Genomic DNA, 23,802 nt, shown 5'->3' with positions numbered 1-23,802 from the left:
TATGGCAATTTCTATGGCTGCTTAACAACCGTTGCGGTGAACTTTTTGGATCAGGGGCAGGTGCAGTGTATAGGTGGTAAAGAAATACATTAATTAAATAGCAACAAGCATAAGAAAAACAAAAAACAAAAAAAGATAACTAGATATCAGTGACAAGCGTGAAACAGCTGATTGCTGGAATGTCAACAAAAAGGAAAAAATAAACTGTTGTAAGTAATAGATTGTGCGTTTATAAAAGTCGAGCAATAGATGGCGCTGTTGTGTTATTGAATTAAAGAAACGGTTATTTTCGAAAGTCGTATGGATTGATTTGGGGAGAAGGAGGTAGCAATAAGAGGATCTATGGGGAAAAGGTGGTGACTATCACAAAACATGGTATTTTGCTCTACGAATGCAAAATCAAATCAATGCTCCATGATTCGGGTGGAGGGCACTCGAAAAGGATACACTTGCTAAGAAGCTTGAACGTGTCCAAAAAGCGGCTTTCATATGAATCTCCGGTGCACTGCGAACTACACAAATACTAGCTTAATGTTATTTTACACACAACACCCGTGGATATTGCCGGCAGTTGTATTGCTGCGAAGTGCTCTCCAAGGCTCAGCGGAGATCCGAACGCGGACACGCCGACATTCTCTCTTTTAACCACATTCCAGAAAACTTGAATAGCTGCGTCGCAGTGGCCAATCGGGTCGTCATTTTCTCTGGTCACATATGATATGTGAACGGGGCGGAGTCGCTGGAGAAGAGGCGGGAGGGCTGGATGGGGAGTTTTCTGTAAGGAGCCTGCGTCCATTTTAGCTTTAGGCTACCGAACCACTGTAGTGTTTTCAGGTAGAAGTGGCTGATATTAAGATGGTGGTAGATGTACTGCTACGAAGTGCAGTCGACTGCGGGATGCTTTTGGTCTTTAGTGTAGAGCAATTTTAAGAGTTCTTACTGGACTGTCAAGCTTTTATGCGGTAGGACTAAAAATCTTGTGGGATGTTAGTTGTCAAAATTGTTTGAAGAGGGCCTCGACTTTGCAAGACTGAGGTAAAAATATCTCGGCAGTTTTACCTTCGGTAAACCAAAAGGCATAGACAAAACCAACCGCTAAAATTCTTTAAAAACTTTCAAAATAGGCTCTGACTGCGTCAATTCAGCGTTGCCATCGCGATTTCTAAGCCTTGAAGGCGTCAGGGAAGGCATTCTCCTGAATAGGCTTAAGAGCCGAGGTGCATGCTACTTGTATCCTCTCTGTCGTCTCAAAATTCATCAGCCTTTTCTAGCAAGGAAAAAAAAAGTCGGCGGGCCACATCTGGGCTGTAGGGCGGCTGCGGAAGCTTTGGGATGCCGGCCTTGGTTAGGTAGATGTTCACAAGAAATGCGGTGTGAGCTGGGGCGTTATCGTGGTGCAATTTCCAATCGGCTGCCACGTTTTGTCGAACACACGATTTAACATTGCAATTCGGTGTTCGTCGAAGTCGCAGGTTTCCCAGCACGGTCTTTTCACGACCTCGACCCGGCCCTCCAAAAAACGCCTGGTGCCACCGAAACACACCATTTTCTTGCTAAAGCAAACATCTGGGTAAGCCTGCTTGATCATATCAAACGTCTCTTTCGCAGATTTACCGAGTTTCACACAGAATTTAGGCGCATACCTCTGCTCTAAAGAAGTCTGCATTTTCGGCTTGCACCACTCACAGAAAAACATCGCGCGAAAATGTTTGTCCTGACTCTACAGGTGCTCGGAGACAACTGACCAGCCACTCGTTCATTACATGACAAACCCTGTATATACATCTGTACACATGTTTATATTTCAGAAGAACATAAAATCGAACGATTTTTTAAGACAATTTATTGGCATAAACAGACACCTGCAAACGGTTAAACATACTTAGATGGCTTTTGGTTTATAAAAAATACAAACGTAGAGTATAAAATAATATCACAAAATTGCATACATTTTAAATAGTACCATATACTTAAAACTCGTCTCACAAATATCGATAGAAAATTAAATTAATGACTAACCGTGAATGAAATGTTTAAATCTAGATAATGGCTTATACATTGCTGCGAACCAGCTTCAGATCCATATTCAACTTACAACTAATAGGGTCGTTATGACTAGCAGCGTTAACGAACACTGCAACGACTGACTCGAATTCGGATCTACATAAACGTTTTTCACATAATTCTCGAAAATATCCTCCATAATGCGCTTCGAGTTATCCGCTCTCAAATCGACTAAACCTCTCAGTCCGTCCGTCTTATCACGAAACATAACATTATTACGCTTATCGAAAATGCCATACATGGTGAATGGGCGCGTTTCGGGCCGATAGCTTTTGCCGAAGAGCTGATCGATGTCACGCAACGAATTATAGATTTCATTACGGCGCGTCAACGAATCGTTATGCGTCATTAAATGGCCTCGTGTGGTCCAATGCATATAGCAATACTCGAACTTTGAGTGACGCTCATTCGCGCCGTAGGGACATAAAACGCGGAAGGACTTGTGTCCGGTGTCACGCACCCATTTCGCTGTTATATTGCCCACCGTATAGTTTTTATATATAGCCGAGCTGAGAAAAGCCACATCGCCACCTTCGGCTAAGCAACGTAAAGCGCCCTCATCGCCACGATAAGTGTCCGGACAGGTGCGATGCGCATTCGGATGCCAAGTGCACGAGTCACGGTGGAAATACGACTGTAGTGCGGTCATGCGTTGTGTTACATTTACAATAGTCTCCTGTACCGATAGATGTGTGGGTCCTTCGTATGAGGGTAGACAGGCTTTTGCGTTTTCCAGATCGGCAAAAGATTTGAAGCTTGAATCTTTATGCACCACAGCTATGACGGCATAACGTTCATGCATATCCTGTGAGAATTCGTAAAGTATCGGCACGAGATTGTAGTCACGTTGTGCTTTAATACGATTTTCGTGATCGACCAACACGACATCGGCTGCCTTGTATTTGATGTCATCCATGCACGAATCCAAGCTTTCAGAGCGTATACACTGGATATTCGGTTCGACGCCATACACTTGTGAGGCTTCTTGTAGCCACGAGCATTTAACATGCTGTATTATGGAGGTAGTACAGTAAACTATTGAACGCGGTGGATTACATTCGGGAAAGCTATAAGCGCTCTGAAAAGCCGTCGCCTGATCGAGATAATCATCGATGGGTATGACGTTATCCAAAGTGACGATTTCTATATGATAATTCTCCAAGAGGCTTAGCAAGGCATTCTGCCAGCTATTCGGCTCGTTGTGGTTCAAGCCAGCGACTAGATTTTGTATTTGTGCAGCGTGACTGCGGCGCGCCGCTATAACTGGCCAGGGTTTGGCCACCCAAACACACGGACGTTCAGTTGTGATAGGCTGTAGATGTCCATCGGCGCATAAGTAGCTGTACTCGGATGGATTCGCCTGTGCAGGCAGTCCAGTTAACTGTAATTATGATATAAATAATAGTAACTAAAACTTGTGAGAGAAAATCAGTTGTAGACTTACGCCAAAATGACTGCGCACATCGTCCAATCGCGCCCAAGCAACATTGCCGACACCATTTGTGAGGCAATACAAGGCGCCGCGCCGTCCCCAATGTTTGTCGCCGATATCGCAGCGGTATGAATCGTAGCAGAGCTGACATAACGACGGATAGCGATCTTTGAGTATGCGATCCTGTTTAGGATCCGGCACCCATGGTCCAGCTTTGCAGCTGGGACCAAAATATTTAGCCGAGGCGCTAATGCGATCTTCCGTTAGTGAGATTTCCGGATTGCATGATTTCGAAATCAATGTCGATTCGAAGTACTGTAATTTAAAACATTCATTGTTATTGTTACTTTTGAAAAGCAAAATTAAATTCTAGGTTTTCAAATCATATATACATATGTACATACATTAGCTAAAACCTCCGTCCAATGATTGCCCAAACCATAACCGGGATGACAAAGTTTCGCACCGCGCAAATCATGCACCGTATGTATGTTGGCCTCATTGTCCACCACCGCGACTACTTCATATTCGAAATTGGTTTCATGTGAGCGCATCTCACTCGTAACTAAAATCTCCACGCTAGCCCAACGCGCTGCTATTAGCTCCTCGGCGGAGAGCACGCCGAAATGCGCGGTACCTTTATGTATGCGTCGTACACAATCCAGTCGATCTACGCCAATCACACACTCAATATTACTGGTGGCTTCGAGGAGCGGACAAAATTTCGGCGTTTTACGGTACGTGCCACGAGACTCGACAATGCAGACGCGCACTGTGGAATAAAAGTTTTATTTTCTATTATATGTATTCTTTAAAGTGTCAAATAAGCTCTGCAGACAGGGTTTAATGATGTTGGGTTTGGAAAATAGCTTTGATACTGTGCACAAAAAAATTTAAATCTTAACCTTCAAATTCAGTCGACTGGTTTACCTTCTCTATCATGTATTTTTCCAGTTCTTTTATTCCATTTCATTTACTTGTATATACTATATGTTTTCGGGCAGAAAGTTAGTAATTGTTTTCCAAATATCTGGCGCAAGTGGAGTTATATTTATGCGAAGATTGCACAGTGATCCGTAATTGCCGTCATTAGTCTTGAAAGCTGCTGTTTGGCCTTACAAATTCAAGGAGCCTCTTGTCGACCTGAGGTCTACGACACCTAGCTTATCAGTTTAGTCCCCAAAGACTGAGTTTCCTTACAGGGTAGTAGACTTATACAGACATTGTAATTCAACAGTGGATTCAAAACTAATATTGTCGTGCCTCGAAGGGTTCCATTATCGGTGTCCTTTCTCACTGTTACAACTGTGTTTTTTCAGGGATCTTCAATAAATAATCATTTTTTTTGTGAATAACTGAGAATTACATATATTAGTTGCAAGCCGCCTCCGAAGTCTATCAGAGATCTCTGTTTGGTTATAATAAATTCACAGGTTTGCCATTGTTTGCCGAAGCGAACATGTTTTTCATTGGAGACTTCGAACGAAACATATAGGGTTTGTCCGGAAAGTAGTAGGTTTCTGGTGCAAGCCGAAAATAGAGCTATCGTTAGAGCAAAGGTACTCGTTTAAATTCTGTGTGAAACTCGTTAAATCTGCGATAGAGACGTTTGATATGATCAAGCAGGCTTACCCAGATGTTGCTTTAGCAAGAAGTGGTGTGTTTCGTTGGCACTAGGCCTTTTTGGAGGGCCGGGAAGAGGTCGCTGATGAATGAGCAAATCCAAAGTGAAAACGATGCTCATTGTCTTTTTTGACATCAAAGGCATCGTCCACCATGAATTTTTTCCTCCTAGACAAACCGTCAAAGCCAAGTTTTGCTTGGAAATCCTCAAGAGATTCAAACGAAGAGTCAATCGGGTCCGACAAGACATCGCAACCGATAGGAAGTTGCACTACGACAACGTCCTGGCTCACACCGCCTTTCTTGCGAACATATACCTAACCAAGACCGGCATCCCAACGTTTTCGCAGCCGTCCTACTGCCCAGATGTGGCCCCCCGGACTATTTATTTGTTTCCTTGCCTGAAAAGGCCGATGAAAGGCAAGCATTTTGAAACGACATAGGGGATCCAAGCAGTATGCACCTCGGCTCTCAAGGCTATTCCGGAGAATGCCTTCCGTGACGCCTTCATGCTTGGAAATCGCGCTGGCAGCGCTGCATCGACGCAGAAGGAGCCTATTTTGAAAGTTTTTAAAGAATTGTAACGATTGGTTCAATAAATTTTTTAAATTGACTCAGTCCTATTACTTTCTGGACAAACCCTGCATAAAGAGAATAACTGTCTTTGAGATCCTTATGTGCATGAACTTTTCTATATAGTGATTTGAGATTGAATGAAAAGCCTGGCTTGCTTGAGACCCAATATACCAAATGGATGAACAAAATTAAGCCCAAAATTGCTAAAGCAGTTATTGTACCAATAATAAAAAAGACGAATTAACATAACTACAAAAAGGCTGTTTCTTTCATTGTCTGCATTTTTTATTGTCAGTAATTCTGCGACGGTTCATTTTTATGAGAGATGTGCACCAAAAAGCTTAAACTCATTAACCATTTATATCGAAATAAATGTATTAAAAAATTTGTATCACAAAAGCTTGCGAAGGGCATCATAACAGATCAACAAGATCAGCACCAACAATTCAAAGACAACTGTGTCTTAAGCACTGATTTTCGGCTATTTTAAAAAGCTTTTTAATAAACTGTTATCTTTCATTTACGTGCATACGTAATAAACTTTGGTTTTTTATATGCAAATTCATTGGAGCGCGTTTCAATTGAAGATCAGCGTGATATTTCAACGAAATATAGGTACACAAATTGACCTTGAATATGCGGAGAAGAAAGGCGCGTTAATATTAACGGTCATTAAACGAGTTGCCATGCGAAGTGCTTGATTAGTAAACCTGACACAGTTTGAGTCATGCTACTTTAGAGACATTTCAATGTTTCGCTGGAGTCCCCAAGTATTATATATAGAAATATGCATTGCTCCACATCAAAATTTGACTGTTTGTGCGCGCTTCCAACATTCAGCCATCCGCTCGTTAGCTCATTGCCGCTATTAATTTGTTGTCTAGTCTATAATTATCAAGCAACTATAGTACTATATTATGTATGATATACACATATACTTATGCAAGTGTAAGTGTATCCATGTGGTCTATAAAACAAGTGGATGATGTAGCCTTCACTGACGTTGCTCGCCGCCGCTGGATGCGTGCGACAAATTCAAGCAGTTTTGTAATTTCCCATACAGATGAACATGCATTTACACTATGTATATCATTTCCAGAAATTTACGCATCTGTAACCGGTTCTGTGCGTATTTGTAATCGATAGCTGTGTAATTTAGCCTCAGTCAGGGGATTCACTAGCTATTTATGAAGTTAATTTTTCTTAATTTTTTTGAGTGTGTCTCTGTTGAAAGTTTTTTTTTAATTTTTGTTTTTACATATGAAAACATATACATATCATACATATGTATATGTAAACAACGTTGCATAATTAATTAATATTTATCTTACGCTTTCTTTGTTTACCTTCTTTTGCTGATTCAATACAAGCATTCTTAATTTATGATGTTAAACAAAAATCGGGAATTTTATTTATGAGTTTCGATGACTTTGATGAATAAGCAAATAATACTGCTATTTGAGAATTTCTTTTGAAAAAGTTGCCAGACAACATCAGAGTTGACATGAAAATACCCCTCATAAATTGCTTTAGCCATTTAGGACAAATCGAAAAAAGGTCGACGAAAGATTTTAGTTATACTTTTACAGCTTCAGCTCGATAATTGATCCTCATGATCCCTGTGGATCGCACTTGGTGTACCATAACCACTCCTTTGTAAAGAAAAAAGATAGAATTGCTATACTCAGATCTTATAAGTCGACAAAGCGCCACGAGGCTAATACAAATTTGCTTAAAAATTTTATTTCTATTTCCACCAGCTCATCGAGTTGTCTGAAAGTGGGTGCTCACAGGTGTTTAACTTGTTCTCGTAAAGACGGAACAAGCAAGAATGCTGTGTGTAATGTTTCTACCTCGTCTTCTTCCAAACAGTTACCACGGGCATCCGGTAAGATACTCAACTTTTGCTGCTGAACACCGATAGGAACTCCATCAACTAGAGACAAACTAACCTTACTGAGCGCAAGGAGCCCTTTAGACCACTTTCGCAAAGATCGCAAGATCGGAGAACTGAATGGAATAGAATACACTTTAATGTGTTTCAAGAACTTGCTTGGCGCTTTTGAGGTTATGTGATCTATAACCACATGATGGATGCAAGAACCTTGAGGAAGAACTGAAATATAAAAAAAGTATACCATGTTAGCCTTAGAGATGGGTGCCAGGCTACAGTAGAATCGCAGGAAATTGTAACGCTGATGAGCTAGCAAGGAAAGGCATCCTAGAACCGCTATCAGTAGAATGGGAGCGTTTCGATGCTTCCATATGCTCTTGTGTTGTACTACTAGATAGCTGGGCTTCACAGGAGCTTGGCCAGCACTGAGCCACCATCGGTACATGAGCTGTCGCAATGTCCTTTTGGCCCAAGTTCGATCGGAAGAGTGATCACTTTGCCTTCAGTAAGACTAGTCTCTCTCTAGTTGTGGGGCTTTTAACAGACCGTTGCTCTATTGGCGTCGATGCTGTAAGGCTGGTAGTCTTACCTGATGCCATCTGCAGAAGCTGTATGGATGAAGACGAGCTGGAACCAGTCTTCACTTCCTTCTTGACTGTCCCGCGTTTCGGAGGTCAGGACTTAAACACTTGGGAGTACATACCTTCAGACATCCCACCAAACTGGCGGGAATGAAAATTTTGTTGGCTTCTAAGCGTTTTGCTAATTTATTAGTTCGAGCACAGGAGTTCTTCTTTTCTATGGCTTCACAAAGTACTACATGTAGCAATCCACGTGCGATCTCTCTAGATCAGCCATCTAACCTAACTTAACCTAGCTTTAGTGATATAGCAAGGCTTCTTCTGCTTCTCACCAACTCTTATGAGTCGACTTGAGAAATTTTCTCCGAAATTTTACACAAAGAGTTTTAGCAAAACGCTGCGCTCCACCATATTTTTTGACAAATTCGGTTTCCCGAGGTTGAAAGAAATTCAGTGAAGAAGTTGGGTGCTATGATGGCTGAGAATTTGAACAAATATGTGAAAAGTGGTATCAATCGTTGCTGTAATTGACTAAAAAGCTCATTTTTAAGTTGATAATGTTAAAATGTAATGTTAACATTTGATGTCATAATATTAAGAGAGTTTTGAATATTAAAACCGCAAGTCTGTAAATAAAGACTAGGTTAGGTTAGGTTAAAAGGTCGATTCTAAGATTGGTCTTAGCAGGCCGGTCTATTGTGATACCTATAAACTTCTATATACGAGATCATAAGACCCTTACACATCGACAAAGCCTGATACAAATTTGTTGAGACAGCTAATATCATTTTCGGCTATGTCTTCTGATTCACCGCTGGTACGACTACCGAGATGTTTCAGCCTCAGACTTCCAAAGAATGGAAATTTAAAAATTTCTTTGCAAAATCAGATTTTAGTGAGTCTTGAATCTTAAAATAGCTTGATTGATTATTTACTATCATAGTGACAAGTTGTCTTAGCTCTCTGTGTAAAATTGTTGCCAATTAGTGGAAGAAAAACAAAAAAAATGAAAATCAACGCTTAAAGTTATTGCATTTCTTTCTACATTTCTTCTACCTTTTTCAATAGATCCGTATATATTTTAAATAATATACAATTTTTTAAGGGGTAGCTAGTAAGACAGCTCCTTCATTAATTTGACTTCATTTTTAGACAAGTTTTAAACAACGAAATTGCAAATTATGAAAAAAGTATTTAAATTAAAACCGGTGTAAGATTTATATTGTCATTAGTAATTAATTACGTGAAGTAAAAGTCCTAAAAAATAGATTGCAAATATTTTAAACACATAATGAACATTTAGACTCTGTAATTATCTTATTTGGATGTGTGTATGTATTATATGTTTTTTGCAATTTCGTAGCTTTCGAATTTTGCAAGGCTAAAACACCACCTTTCAACATTAACATTAAAAAATTACGAAACATAACAGTTTTTCTTTTTTGTTTGCAAATTTGAAAAGCGTTTTAATTGTTTGGTGTGATATTCGGCTAGTTTAAAACGAAAATCGATGTTAGAAGGTTGCCACCTGTAGGCAAATATGAATTTAAAGTCAACTCAATCAGATGAAAAAACGGCAGGGGAGAAAAGGACGTGTGTAAAATTTCAGATCGTTATCTCCAAAACTGAGGGATGGACAAACAGACATATGCTGGACATGGCTAAAGTGACTCATTTCGCTATGTTGATCATGTATATATACTACTATGAACAAAGAATAGTAAGACTTTGCTCATAATTTTAAAATTCATAACTTATTTTTCAAAATCTATGTCATCCTCTTTAAACTAATCGCTTGCGCCAACGTTTTTTTTCAATCCTTGAAACAGTTGTTAAGGTAAATATCCGGAATTGCCTTCAATATCCGTAGCGAATCACGTTTGATGGCTTCAATTGACTCAAAACGGTTTGCTTGGAATGGTCTTTCGAGTTCGCTGAATAGCCAGAAGTCACACGAAGCTAAATCCGGCGAATACGGTGGTTGCGGCACGATATTTATTGAAAAGTTTGCAAAAAACTCACGAAGAATAAATGCTGTATACGACTGGGCATTATGGTGGCGTAAAAACCAAGAGTTGTCGGTCCATAATTCCGACCTCCGAACCTTATAAATAGCTTCGCGCAAACGAAGCATAACACTCAAATAGTATTTCTTGTTGACAGTTTGGCCGGTCGGAAAGTATCGGAGTCCACCACATCATGATAATCGGTGAAACTTTCAACATAACCTTGATTTTTGACTTGCTTTGATGTGTTTTTTCGGTTTCGGTTCACCTTTACCACGATATACGGCCAAATGATCGTCTGTTTCCAGGTCCTAAGCACAGATCCCAGTCTCATCTCCAGTAATTATACGTTTCATGACATCGTGGTAGTCGGAAAGCATTGTTTCAAAGATGTTAATAGTACGATGTTTTTACGAAAAAATTTAGTGATTTTGGAATCAATCGTTTTACTTTTCTGAGGTCGAAATAATCTATCAAAATGCTTCTCACTAATACTTCCGATATTCCAACGATGCCAGTAAGATCTCTGACTGTTGATCGTCGATTTTCAAGCACCAGTTTCTTTAATTTATTGGCGTGTTGATCATCAGTTGATGTTCATGGCCGTCCTGGAATTGGTTCGTCGTCAATACGTGTCGACACTCTTTGAACAATTTTTACCAATCAAAACCACTTGGTCGTGACAAAAAATTATCACCGAAGGCCTTTTTCAACATTCTGAACATTGTAACAATCAAAACCACTTGGTCGTGACAAAAAATTATCACCGAAGGCCTTTTTCAACATTCTGAACATTTCGGTACCAGAAATTTTATTCCGCATAGAAATTTTAATGGAACTTCCTTATTGAGTACCTTAACCTCATTGTAAAAATCGCCGAATGCACTTTATGTTCTTCAGAAAGACAAGCATACGAACCTAGAAAAAAATATTTCGACGAATGGGATTTCGCGCGACGTCTCTTTTTGGTGTTACAAAGATCGTATCAAACTTAATATACCTTGTTCACGGTATAAATATGTATCTACATGTGTATATCAAATTCATAACCAATAACAATTTAACAATATGCTACAATTAATGGAAAGCTAATACGTCATATTTCCATATAATCTGCATAAAATCTAACTGAATTTAAACAGTTTTTTAGTTACTTCAATCAGTTAAGTAACCTGACTAATTTCCAGTTTTGTCATTGGGTTATTTTTTATGTTTATTTCCCAAACAAGTTTTATTGCTTCAAATTAGCAAGCGCTAAAATTTATGAAACAATATTTTTTCTAGTGTTTTTTGTTTGTTTGTTTTTGCAAAAAAATTTTAAAATATTTGCAGCGCAAAATCAGGTAGAATAAAAGCTGGTTTAGTTAACAAAAATAATTGAGAATGCTTGGTGAAGAGGCAGTTATGATAGATTTTGGCTTTCTTTGTTTTAAATTTAGCGGCGGTATTTTTTTTTTGAAGATTCGATTTTTTAAGCCAATATTTTGAGAAATTTATCAAAGTATGTCTTTAAGTTAAAAATAGCTTACGAAACTAGTGGTGTTGTGTTGCTTTTAGTTAAATTTTCGGTGATTTAATGAGTAAAGGAAATTAGAAGAGTCTGACGAATCGAACAAACAACTGGTATAAATCACATAAATTAGTATAACCAAAAAGCGATAGAATAGAAAACAGTTAATGATTTAATAAGTTATATAGATGCGCTCTCTAATATTGAATTAAGCTGGACAACGTTGTTGTTGTCTTCAAATTTATATTTTTTTTACAAAAGAGCAGAGCTTTGATTTAGCGAGCAGAGAAGTGGCGAATCGAACGGTTTTGAACAGTTATAAAAAGACAGATAAGGTAGCTATTATGTAGTTCTGTTGAAGAATAGTTTTCAATCGGATCATTAAATGGAATACATTGTGACAAAAGAGGTCCCGAAAATTGTAAATATAACGAAAAATATTTAATTATTCATCAATTTTTATTTTGTCGCCTTGAAAGTAATCTCCACCAGATATAATATACTTATGCCAACCATTTTTTCAGTTCTCAAAATACTTATTGACCATCTATCCCTCCGGAACAAATTCGTGATGGACCAAACCACGAATATCGAAAAAACAATGAGCTCCGCCTTGATTTTTGAACGGCTTTGGCATGTTTTTTCAGTTTCGGCTCGTTTTTTTTCTGCCATTCTGATGATTGTTAACTTGTTGGCATATCAAAATCACAAACTCATGTCTCATCAGCTGTGGGATCGGAATTCGCACGATCAAGTAAGTCCAAAGAGACCTGTTCACGGTACTCTTTTTGGAAAAAATTAAGTTTTATCGGGATGAGTTGAGCAAGAACGCGTTTCATACCCAAAATATCCATGAAAATCCTTCGAACGGACTCGCTAGACATTTGCTCTCTTGCCGTATTATGAATGTCGACTTTAAAGATTTAAAGATCGCTAGGAATTTTTGGTCATTCAAAAATATTTTACGACACAGGGTTGTTTTTATTAAAATAATTTAATTAAATCGATGTCGCAATTGACTGGATTTTAATTAAATACTATAAATTGACAGCTATCTACATAATTGTATGTCAATTAGGTTAATTGAACGGAAATTAAATTAAATTAATTGATTATTAATTCAATCAGAGTTTTAAAACTAACAAAATTTTTGCTAAAATACTTTAATTAGAGAAAAATTGTATTACAATTTTGTTGTTAATACCCTGAACAGGGTATACTAAGATTTCCACGAAGTTTGTAACAAAGTTCTCCACAAGAAGTTTCTGAGTTCTTGTACGGAAATTTTTTTTATTTGACAAGATATCTACAAGAAATTCGGCATAAGTTACTCTCCAATACACGACTACAATCTCCAAACATATTGCTTAGAACGGACCACTATAGCATATAGCTGTCCTACAAACTGATCGGTCGAAATCAAACCCTTGTATGAAAAACTTTTGCATTTGACGCGATATCTTGACGAAATTCGGCATCTATTATTATTCAAGGCAACACTACAATCTGCCAATAAATTGTTCAGATCGGACGACTATAACATATAGCTGTCATACAAACTGACCGATCGAAATCAAATTTTTGTATAAAAAGCTTTTTTTATTTGACCAGAAATCTTCAAGAAATTCGGCATATATTATTGTTCAAGGCAACCCGACAATCTGCCAACAAATTTTTCAGATTGGACAACTATAACATATAGCTGTCATACAAAGTGATCAATCGATATCAAATCCTTCTATAAAAAAGCTTCTTTATTTGTCAAGTTAACTTCTCAAAATTTGGCCTAGATTATTGTCCAAAGCAACTTAATAATTTCCGAACAAATTGTTCAGATTGGACCACTATAGCATATAGCTGTCATACAAACTGATCGAGCGAAAAGAAATTCTTTGCTTGAAAACTTTTTCTTTGACAAGTTTTCCTCACGAAATTTGCCATGATTTATTGCATAAAGTAACGGTAAAATCTATGAATATATTGTTCAACGTTTTTGCGTTTTTTTAAATTTGTTTTTTGGTTTGCTTACTACCCAACCGAGTGAGGTTCCACTGTACCGACAGCGTCTAAACCAACATCATTTGTATTTATAGCAGAGCTTATTTTATAACATTTAATTACATGCTAATATTGTAATCATAAGTAACTGTAATGTAATTTTTCTTATTTACAACCGACTTACACTTTCCATCATCAAACACTTCGGCGCTTGTTTCGGCATTAAATACTGATAAGATTGCCAGCAGCAAAACAAATGAACGCCCCTCGTTTGCGAACATCATCACCACAAAATTGACAATTAAACACACACGTACTAGTTAATAATATGATTTATTTCCAGAAATTATTTTAATCACTGTGTGTGTTTTTAAAATTGCACCTAAAGCCTTAAATTGCACAATTTTGCACTTGATTTATCGGATGTTGCCTTAATGGCTTTGCACTTTTCGAAATCCGCTGGGAAGCTTATTTTGTGGGTGGTTTCGTGTAAAAAAAAATAGAAATGCAACTGTTATCACTTGAAAAACGCCCACTTTGTAACTGTAACGGCTGATAAGTCGCACGATTTTTTTTTTTATTTTATTTATTTATTTTATTATTTATTATCAATTTACTTTTGCTGTTTCAAGCAGCCACTTTTGCTATTTTTCCAAACCCCGGCTTATACGCTGAGCTTTCGCGTCCAACAAACTACACGCAGCGATCGCCGCACAACAACTGAGCGTTGATTTTCGAAAATGTTTGTTTACATTTGAAATTTTGAAATCATTGCCGTAAAAGCGCACTTTGAATCGCGCTTGGAAAAACCGGTTTACGCTCTCTGGCATCTCAGCTTGGCGCTCCAAGCGAAAATGATCTGAAGCTGAGATTTGCTTAAGTGCAGATCAGTGGAGCTGTATAATTTCTGGGCTGTTGTTGTTGGCGGTGATGTTGGTGATTTTTTGCGCCGCCACTGTTTGAGTGACAAGTTCAATGCAGTTTGGTTTGGCATCAGCAACTTGTGGTTCTGCTTGTAATGAAAAGTGATGTTGACAATGAGAAAAAATGCAATTGTTAAACTGAAAAAAAAAAAACGAATATGCGAGTCGCTCCACATGACTGATCAGGTTTCCGTCAATGCATATCATCATTTTATGATTTTCGAAAAATAAAATTCAAACGTGTAATTTCGAAAGAGCACGCAGAGCGCCGCTTGATAACTATGAGCTACATAAGTATAGAAAAAAGTAAAGAATTATTTATGGCTTAAGTTCTTTTATATGAATTACTTGAATCTTTAATTTAAAATTCAAATTTCGCCACTTAATAACGGTAGCTTGCTATAAATAATGTTTCGAATACAAGCATGGGTAATGAAATATTTTCGATTGTATATTTTTGTTTACTCACCTTGGAAAATGACATAAAAATATACTCAAACATAACGGTTTTTTTTAACTCGTAAGTACATATGTTCCGAAATGCAACCTTGTTTTCTTTCTTAAGAACATTTTGTTGGGTTGAGAAACGCCTATCAACCAACAAAATCATGTAAAATATTTCCCAAATATTTTAGCTTTGAAATACATACATATATAATAGGTGATCCATTTCGAGGTTCCCTCAGTTTTAAGGAAAAAACAAAGAAACTTCAAATTGAATGTGGAATGTTTATTATCATTCGAAAGAACATTCTTTGGCATTCTTTTTTTTTTGAAGATTACCTCTTTCAAATATTGGTCGCGGTTACGTCTCAGATGGTCCATCCGTTGAGTCCAATTATCGAGTACTCTTTCGATCATTTCGACTGGTATCTGGCGAATGACACACGTAATGTGTTGCTTCAATTCCTGAATCGAAGCCGGATTGTTCTCATAGACATTAGACTTTACATATCCCCACAGGCAAAAGTCTGAGGATACAAACGGCCCACAAACCACACCGAACCGTTGTTTTTCTGGACGAAATAACAGCTCTTGAATCTTTTTAGGTTGCGCTTCGACCCAAAAATTTTGCTACAGTATACAATAGTTTTATACACCTAAGGTTTGTACGTATCACCTAAACCCAAGCGAGATAGATATGTCCGTCCGTGCTTGGTACACATATTAGCTTCGGTTAGATGGCTGATCGATGATCGCACGTGAACTGGTATATGTAATATGTTCTGAAGCCATAGAACATAAGAACTCCTGTATTCGGACTTACAGATTGGAAAAACGCTTAATAGCCAATACAAATTTGCATAGGCGCTTAATTTCAACTTCTGCTAGTTCAGTGGGATGTCTGAAGGTATGCGCTCTTAGGTGTTTAAGTCTTCCAAAAATCTTCTGCAAACGGCGTCTGGTAAGATTCCCAACCAATATATAATAGTCTGTTAAAAGCCACACAACTAGGGAGAGGCTAGTCTTACTAAGGCTAGTCTTACTAAGGGATCACTAGATCTCCTGCGATTAATCTTGGGCTAAAAGGCTTTTGCCAAAGGCAAAAGTACCGATGGTGGCCCAGCGCTGCCCAAGCTGAAATAAGAGCATATGGGAGCACCGATCCTCTCCGATTCTACCGATAACGGTTCTAGGGTGCTTTTCCTTGTTAACCCATCAGCTTGATCTGCGATTTCGCTTTGGCCCGGCACCCATACCAGTCTTATCACAAAGATACTCGATGCGCTTGATAGTTTAGGCACCCCTCGACCAAGGATGAAGTCGGATGATAACTCCGCTCACTTCCCATATAACGTTACTGTTAAAAACCTCTTAAAGCGCGATAAATAAATAACTCAATACACCAGAAACATTAAATTTTACGCCCGCGATAGTATGAGAGAGTTTTAAAGAACCCGGTGTAAAAATTAGACGATGGGCCTGGCACTGCCCATTCAGGACCTTCTCGACCGATTTCAACCAAATTCGGTGCATAACATTCTTCTAATATTCTAATTTCAGAGTACGAAAATGGGCGAAATCCAACAGCAACCATGCCTACTTCCTATGTAACACAATTTGAAGTTTGTCGTTTGCTTCCAAAAAGTGCAAATAGCCATTTTTTTACAGTGTATCCATATATTGATAAAATGGGTTTTTACGTTGAATATATGCAAGGTGCGTACCAAAGTAAACAGGACCTTTAAAACAACTACAGAACAAATGGTTTTTTCAGCAAAATCAATTTATTTTATTCAAAATAGTATCCTTCTGCTTCAATACAGCATTTTACAGGGTCCAAAAGCATGTCGAACGAGTGTTTTAGCTCGTTGGCCGGTATGGCCGCCAGTATGCCTGTGCAAACCTTTTGATTGGCCTCTACGTCTGCATAACGCTTTCCTTTCATGGGCAAACGCATTTTTCCGAAAAGGAAGCAGTCGCACGGTACCATATTAGGTGAATACGGGGAGTGGTTAATGGTTAAAATGTGATTTTTGGTCCAATAATCGTCCTTCGATGTTGGTTTCTGAACAATTTTTGGTCAAAATGCGATAAATCGATGTTTTGGAGATGTTCAATTCCATTTCCATGAAATTCAATGATGATTTCGGCTGATTTTTGATGAATTCACGCAGAGTTTCGATGGAATTTCCGGTGATCATGGATTTTGATTGGCCCACATGTTGATCGTCATTTATGTCCTCACAACCACTTTGAAAACGTTGAAACCACTCGTGCACTCTGCTACGGTATAGGCAGTCATCGCCATAAACTTGTTTCATCAATTGAAACGTTTCGGTAAAAGTTTCATCAATTTTAAAACAAACTTTAATGTTGGCTCTTTGTTCGAAGCTCATTTTCGCACCGATAGCACAAACATACTGACACTTAAAACGCAATAGCTTCACTTCCAATCAATGAAATGTCATGAAATTCTCACTGGACAATCGATAAAGATAGCAGATTCTAACGCACCAGTCGACATATAGATGGCGCCACCAGGGGGCGCTAGATTCAAAAAGTCCCGTTTACTTTGGAACGCACCTTGTATTTCAATACACCAGAAACATTAAATTTTACGCCTGCGATAGTATGAGAGAGCTTTAAAGGAGCCTACTTCCCATATAAAACATAATAATAAATAAGTAATTTGTGAAACTTGCTTCGAAAAAGTGCAAATAGTCAATTTTTTTACAGTGTACCCATATGTCTGATGATCTTTTTTATTTTTGTTTATTTGTATATGAATAAAATAAAAGGTTTTTTTAAGGTGGATGTCTATTTTTTTATTTTAAAAGGTTCAAATTAAAAATTTACTTTCCACTCAAAATATTAATGAAATATCTTTTTGGGTAATCAGTAAGTTATTGTGGTAAATCTTCCACAAAAAAGTGCCAGATAATAATTCTTTTTTACAGTGTACTTATACATACAAAAAGTGTTTACTTAACCACTTCAATCGTTGAGGGCTGCTCCATACTTTTACTCTCCTTTCAATATTGATAAGCTTTATCAATATTTTATTATGTATATATAAAGTTAATACCATATAAATGCGAAATCTTATTGTTTTTATATATATACACACATTCATATATACATACATAAGTATGTAGAAGTAGGCATATGCACGTCTGCCTATAAGTCTTCGAAATTGCGATTAGGGTAAACTCATTTAACTTTTCTTTGTGTATATTTATTTATAGATAATATTCGTATAGTATAATATATAGTTATATACTGTACAATTTTATTGCATCTTATTTACAAAGTGTCTGCTCTTTAAATGTTGTCATAACTTTTTATTTATTTAATTTGTTTTTTTTCGCTTTTTGTTTACTTATTGAAGTGAGGTTATATTCGAACTGTAAACCGTAAGAAGCGATAAAGGCCTTTTAACTTCAATATTATTCGAAATAAAATTGCATTCGTTTGTCTTTAGTGCCACGAGCAACAATTGCGCGGGTGAGTTTACTTGCTGGCGAGTAATTTACTACAGAGCAAACACTCGTAATGATTGACAGCTAAGGGAAATGTGTGGAGAATATGTGTATAGATTTCAAGATAAATACGAATATTGAAATAATAAATAAGCACAACAATAATGTGAAAGCTATAAAAATCTTGTTAACAAAATTTAATTTCGTTGTGAGAAATTAATTATAATTAATAATTGTAATTGTTATGGGAATTAACGCGGCAAGTAGTCATGCACTAGTGAAGCAACAAGTACGAGACGATTGTGATTTTGTATGTGTAATAACGCAACGAGTGACTAAAAGGCCTACTGCCAGTTGTAAGGGTGCCTTAAGGACAAATCATTGCATTGGTGGTTATTATGATTACTCGAAATATATAAATAATTATTATAATTTATTCTTTAGTATACCTTTGCGTATAGTGAGGTGAGAATTAGGGTTTAAAAATACTCAAACCCTAATTCAAAACTTGAACTCAAAACCATAGAATTTTCATGCTTAACAGTTCTCAACTTTTGCCAGGCAAGGTACTAAGCTGAGAGAGTAATTTTGATATCAAAAGAAGCTAGTTATAAATTCCAAAGTTGAGAGGTGGCTTTAAGTTTGTACATAGGACCATAAATTTGACGAATGAACTCTGGAAGCTGAGAACAAATAGAAATTGTTGCTTTTCTAAAAGTGTGGAAATCAAGTTTGAGTTCATGCCTAGAGCATAGTCTACCAGCAACGTAATTTACAACAAATTTCAATGGGAGCGTGTGCTAACTATCTTCAAGAATTAGAAATAATTGAGTTCTGTATGAGTATTCGACTTGGCTAGTTCGATTCGCTGAAGCTTGGAGTGTTGCGAATCGATCAAGCAAATGCCATAAATTAAACATAAAAACTGTAGAGTGGTGAATCGAACAAACAATTGGTATAAACTAAATAAATCGTAAATAGAGAGTGCATAGCAAAACGGTTTATGAGATATCCACATAATATCGGGCATTGAATTCAAGTGGCTAACATTGTTGTTTTTATCGAACGCAATATTTTTTAAAAAATGACCAATCAAGTATGTTTTTACAACTACGAGTACTTTCTCGAGGACTCATATTCGACACTGTTTCGTTTTCCTCCCAGCGGTCAGGGTGTAGCGGTAGGATATGTCTGTCGTAAGAGGCGATTAAAATCCAAAACGCACTATGATTGTTATTTCATCAACACTGGCGTAGACACCGCTTATGCGGTTATAGCCGAGTTAACAATAGCGCCTCAGGCTTTTTTTCTTTTTGCAATGTGACGTCAATTGCAAAATCCAAACGAAGCCAAGTCCTTCTCCACCTGGTCTTTCCTACGAAGTGGAGGTCTTCCTCTTCTCCTGCTTCGCCCGGCGGGTACTGCGTCGAATACTTTCAGAGCTGGAGTGTTTTCGTCAATTCGGACGACATGACCTAGCCAAAGTAGCCGTTGTCTCTTAATTCACTGAACTATATCAATGTCGTGGTATATCTCGTACAGCTCATCGTTCCATCGAATGCGATATTCACAGTGACCAACGCGCAAAGGACCATAAATCTTCCGCAGATTTTTTCTCTCGAAAACTCGTAACGTCGACTTGACTGTTATTTGGCTTGCCTCGAAATATCAGCTTAGTCTTGTCAGAAATAGTGCTGTAATACCCAGTTTGAACTGATATTATAAACTTTGAATGAGATTCCTTCTAACGAAAAGACATTTGAAGTTAAAGCGACAAATATCACGAGTCATTGAGTTTGATGGGTGCTCAACTGGTAGTAGCAAAAGCTACCAGGTCTGACCGGAGACTGACTTAAATCTGGTGCCACGGGGAACAGTGAGCCCTTGGAGTTCGCTCCAATCTGCTCATTGGATTTGACCCTTTAGGAAGATTCGTGGTGGTTTAAGCCTGTAAGCAAGTAAAATTGAAAATTCAGTTCGGTGTGGAGTCGCACTGCGGCCAGATGCCGGAACCACAGCACAGATCGGCCTCGAACTCGACCAAAGAGGAAAAGGTTACACCCGACCAATTGGAACCAAATAAACATGACGTGTGATGTAGTTTCGGTTTTTATATTTTTTAACACAATTGATCGAATATTTTTCTATTCGCCAGTCTTCGAGTTCCCGAAAACGAAAAATCTCACTTCTGACTCATTATATGTTAAGAGTGTTGCTTTAGGAGCGATAGTATTTCTTACAGTAATATCTGCCAAAGTATATTATAGGCTTTTAGGCTCCCTTGTAGGCTGATCTGTTCAAAACTAACGTTCTCGGCGAGTTAAGCTGGGTGTGGGTGGAAAGCAAAGCAGAATTTCTTTCTCTTAAATAACACCCTTCTAATTTTATTTGCCAAAAGCAAACTTGTTACTGAATTTTATTGATGGATTACACAAATATTTTTAAAAAGTCTCGTTAATAAATAATTTTTTACCGATTTTCGCGGAATACTTTTAACGCTCGGCATCAAATATTTCGCAAGCACGATTTTTATGGTCATTTAAAGCATAACTGCATTATAGGTACATGTGTACGTAATTTCATACTATTTTTGTCAAATTTCGATTATATCTTCTGGGGAGTTCCCTGGCGGCAGGGGGTAACCCCACGTAAACAAGTTGAACTGCCATTCGCTTCGCTCACTGGCTTTTTAGCATTGGCTACCTGAGTTGCAGTGACGTCACAAGCCGCGATCGCAGCTACGCACCAAACCAATTTGACATACTATACAAACTGTACGATACTATTTTATATCGAAATATGTGTGTATGCATGTAGCTATATCCAAGTAGAGCTGGTTCAGCGTTTTCTCATCAGCATGCGAAGCGAAGTGTTAATTGCAGTTCCGAGTAGTTGCAGTCGTAATTGATTGAAAAAATAGTTGTTGGGGAATTTCGACAGTTTGTAGAATTTCAATTTTCGATGAATCACTTTATAAAAATAGAATATCGGTGTAGATATTTGGAATAGAAAAACCAATGTTATTCTAATTCGGTTGAACGCGTGTTTAACTACATTAGATTTCACAGTCAAGGTGATTTTTTTAACTTTATTATTCCTTAGTATCTCACTTTTTAATTGGTCACACTGATATCCGAATTATGGCAGCTGAAGGTATTCTACTTTCTCTTGGTTTCACATATTACTGTCACATTGAAAGCTCTCAAAGCTAAAGTGTCTTAGTCACAGTTAGTCTTGGAGTTAGATTATCGGTCACAAATCCTGGCGTTTATCTCAAAGAAGTGACCATTCATTCAGATAGCATTAGATCGCCTCTATTAGGCTTGAACTCATTTATAGTGCGTTCAGGGTTGTTCGGGGAGTGCCTAACCTCGCTATCAATAGCATCGAGTGTCTTTGTGATAAGATTGGTACGGGTGCCGGGCCCTAACGGAATCGCAGGAAATTGCAAAGCTGTTGAGCTAGCAAGGAAAGGCATCCTAGAATCGCTATGGGTAGAATGGGAGCGATTCAGTGCTCACGTATCATCTCGTGTTCTACTACTAAATAGCTGGCCTTCGCGGAAGTCCATCTCGTGTTCTACTACTAAATAGCTGGGCTTCGCGGAAGCCTGGCCAGCCATGGGCCACCATCGGTACATGCGCTGTCGCAAAAGCCTTTTGGCCCAAGATCGATCGCAGGTGATCTTGTCTTCTCTTTGCCCCCAGTAAGGCTAGTCTCTCCCTAGTTGTGGGGCTTTTAACAGACCATAGCCCTATTGGCGTCCATGCTGTAAGGTTGGGAATCCTACCTAATGCAATTCGTAGAAGTTGTATGGAAGAAGATGAGATGAAAACAACTCACCACTTCTTTTTTGACTACATATAGCAGTCTACGTGCGATTTTCGATCAGCCATCTAACCTAATCTAACCTAGGACACTCGTTAGAAAAGGCATTAGTATAACTTTTCCTTCTGCAGGTGTTTGTTTCAAATTTCTGCTCCTGCGCCTGTTTCCAAGGGTTTACATAGAGCAGAGCTAAGGACACTAGCTCCTCCGCTGCTAGAATATATCGAATTTTATTTCAGCTTCATATTAGATAAATTTCGAATTCTTCAAAGCATCTTTAAGGTTATATGTATTAGTAGGCTTTATCATTTTACTGTTCTATAATGTTTCTTTCAGCTTCAAAGAAAAATAAAAAAGAAAGTCGATTAGGATCTTTAAAATCTGAACAGCCAAATATGGATCATCGATACGAATGCATGTAAGAGGTCAATATTACTAAAAAACGCAAAGAGGACAAAATCAATACAGATTTGCGACGCTTTAAGCGGATTTGGGTCAAAATTACTAACAGAATGCTTGGTTGTTTCTAAAACATTTCATGTTTCATAGCAAAATCTATACTATCGCAATATATGTATGTACTTCACTGGAATTTTCTGTAATGTACATAGCTTAATTGCCTCTTAAAATTTCACATTTCTAAAGCTTTGATTACCTAATAGACTTATAGAGAGCGCAGTGCCAAAAACCAACCCTCGTTTCGCACCTAGTTGTTTAGTAGAAACACTGCAGCCTTACGGGTTTACTTTGAGTATGATGATATCTTTATCTTGAGTGGGTTTAACTGAAAGTGCTTTCTAAAGACCACACTCTTTTCAAACACTAAATAAACTGCAACAGTATTGTCTAAATAATATTAAGGGAGACGGCGGGGTTGATAGTACTTAGTTAGGATCGGCCTACTGAGGGTACTATTCGCAACATCATTACCCATCTTGAGACCCAGTATTCATTATTGGATAATATTCGACATAATGGCCACCTCCAGCACGTAGTGAAGTAAATATAGCAGCCGTAGCTGAGAGTGTCCACGAAGACCGTGGAAAGTCGATTGAAAGCGTACAAAATACAGCTTGTGCAAGAACTGAAGCCGCTCGACCTTCCCTAGCGACATCATTACGCTTTATGGGCTCTTGAAACGTTCCAAGATTATCCGATATTTTCGAATCAAACTTTGTTTAGAGATGGGCGCCAATTCTGGCTCAATGTGTATGTAAACAAGCAAAATTGCCGCATTTGGGACGAAGAGCAACCTGATTGAGATTCAAGAGCTGCCCTTTGAAATCATCGGTTCATATTTCTTCAAAAATGATGTCGGTGAGAAAGTAACCGTCAACGACAACCGTTATCGCGCCATGATAACCAACTATTTGATGCCTGAAATTGAAGCTCCTGATCTCGGCGACATTTGGTTTCAACAAGACAGCGCCACTTCCCACACATC

At 38.0% G+C, this 23,802-nt stretch overlaps 2 protein-coding genes across 6 annotated transcripts in view; one reads left to right on the top strand and one right to left on the bottom strand.

Annotated features, from left to right (window-relative positions):
* The window catches only part of LOC126757574 (major facilitator superfamily domain-containing protein 6), a 28,776-nt gene that overhangs the window by 903 nt on the left and 4,071 nt on the right, over positions 1–23,802 (top strand). The window contains exon 1 of one of the 5 annotated variants that reach the window (XM_050471574.1): positions 9–76. The exons of 2 other annotated variants lie outside the window; for them this stretch is intronic. The gene's annotated coding sequence lies outside the window, so the exon portion shown is untranslated. Of the gene's footprint in view, positions 1–8; positions 77–188; positions 210–18,466; positions 18,556–23,802 lie in introns of those variants that run through there. 2 more of the 5 variants (XM_050471575.1, XM_050471572.1) reach the window with 2 other exon arrangements.
* On the bottom strand, positions 1,824–14,421 carry LOC126757573 (transferrin). The gene is made up of 4 exons (XM_050471570.1): positions 13,869–14,421; positions 3,901–4,268; positions 3,509–3,811; positions 1,824–3,445 (listed from the first exon to the last, which is right to left on the bottom strand). Exons 1-4 carry the CDS (start codon positions 13,966–13,968, stop codon positions 2,087–2,089), a joined length of 2,130 nt encoding a protein of 709 aa, XP_050327527.1. The 5' UTR covers positions 13,969–14,421; the 3' UTR covers positions 1,824–2,086.

Source organism: Bactrocera neohumeralis, chromosome 4, assembly GCF_024586455.1.
Source record: "Bactrocera neohumeralis isolate Rockhampton chromosome 4, APGP_CSIRO_Bneo_wtdbg2-racon-allhic-juicebox.fasta_v2, whole genome shotgun sequence".
Lineage (NCBI taxonomy): Eukaryota > Metazoa > Arthropoda > Insecta > Diptera > Tephritidae > Bactrocera > Bactrocera neohumeralis.
This window is presented reverse-complemented; position numbering and strand designations above follow the sequence as displayed.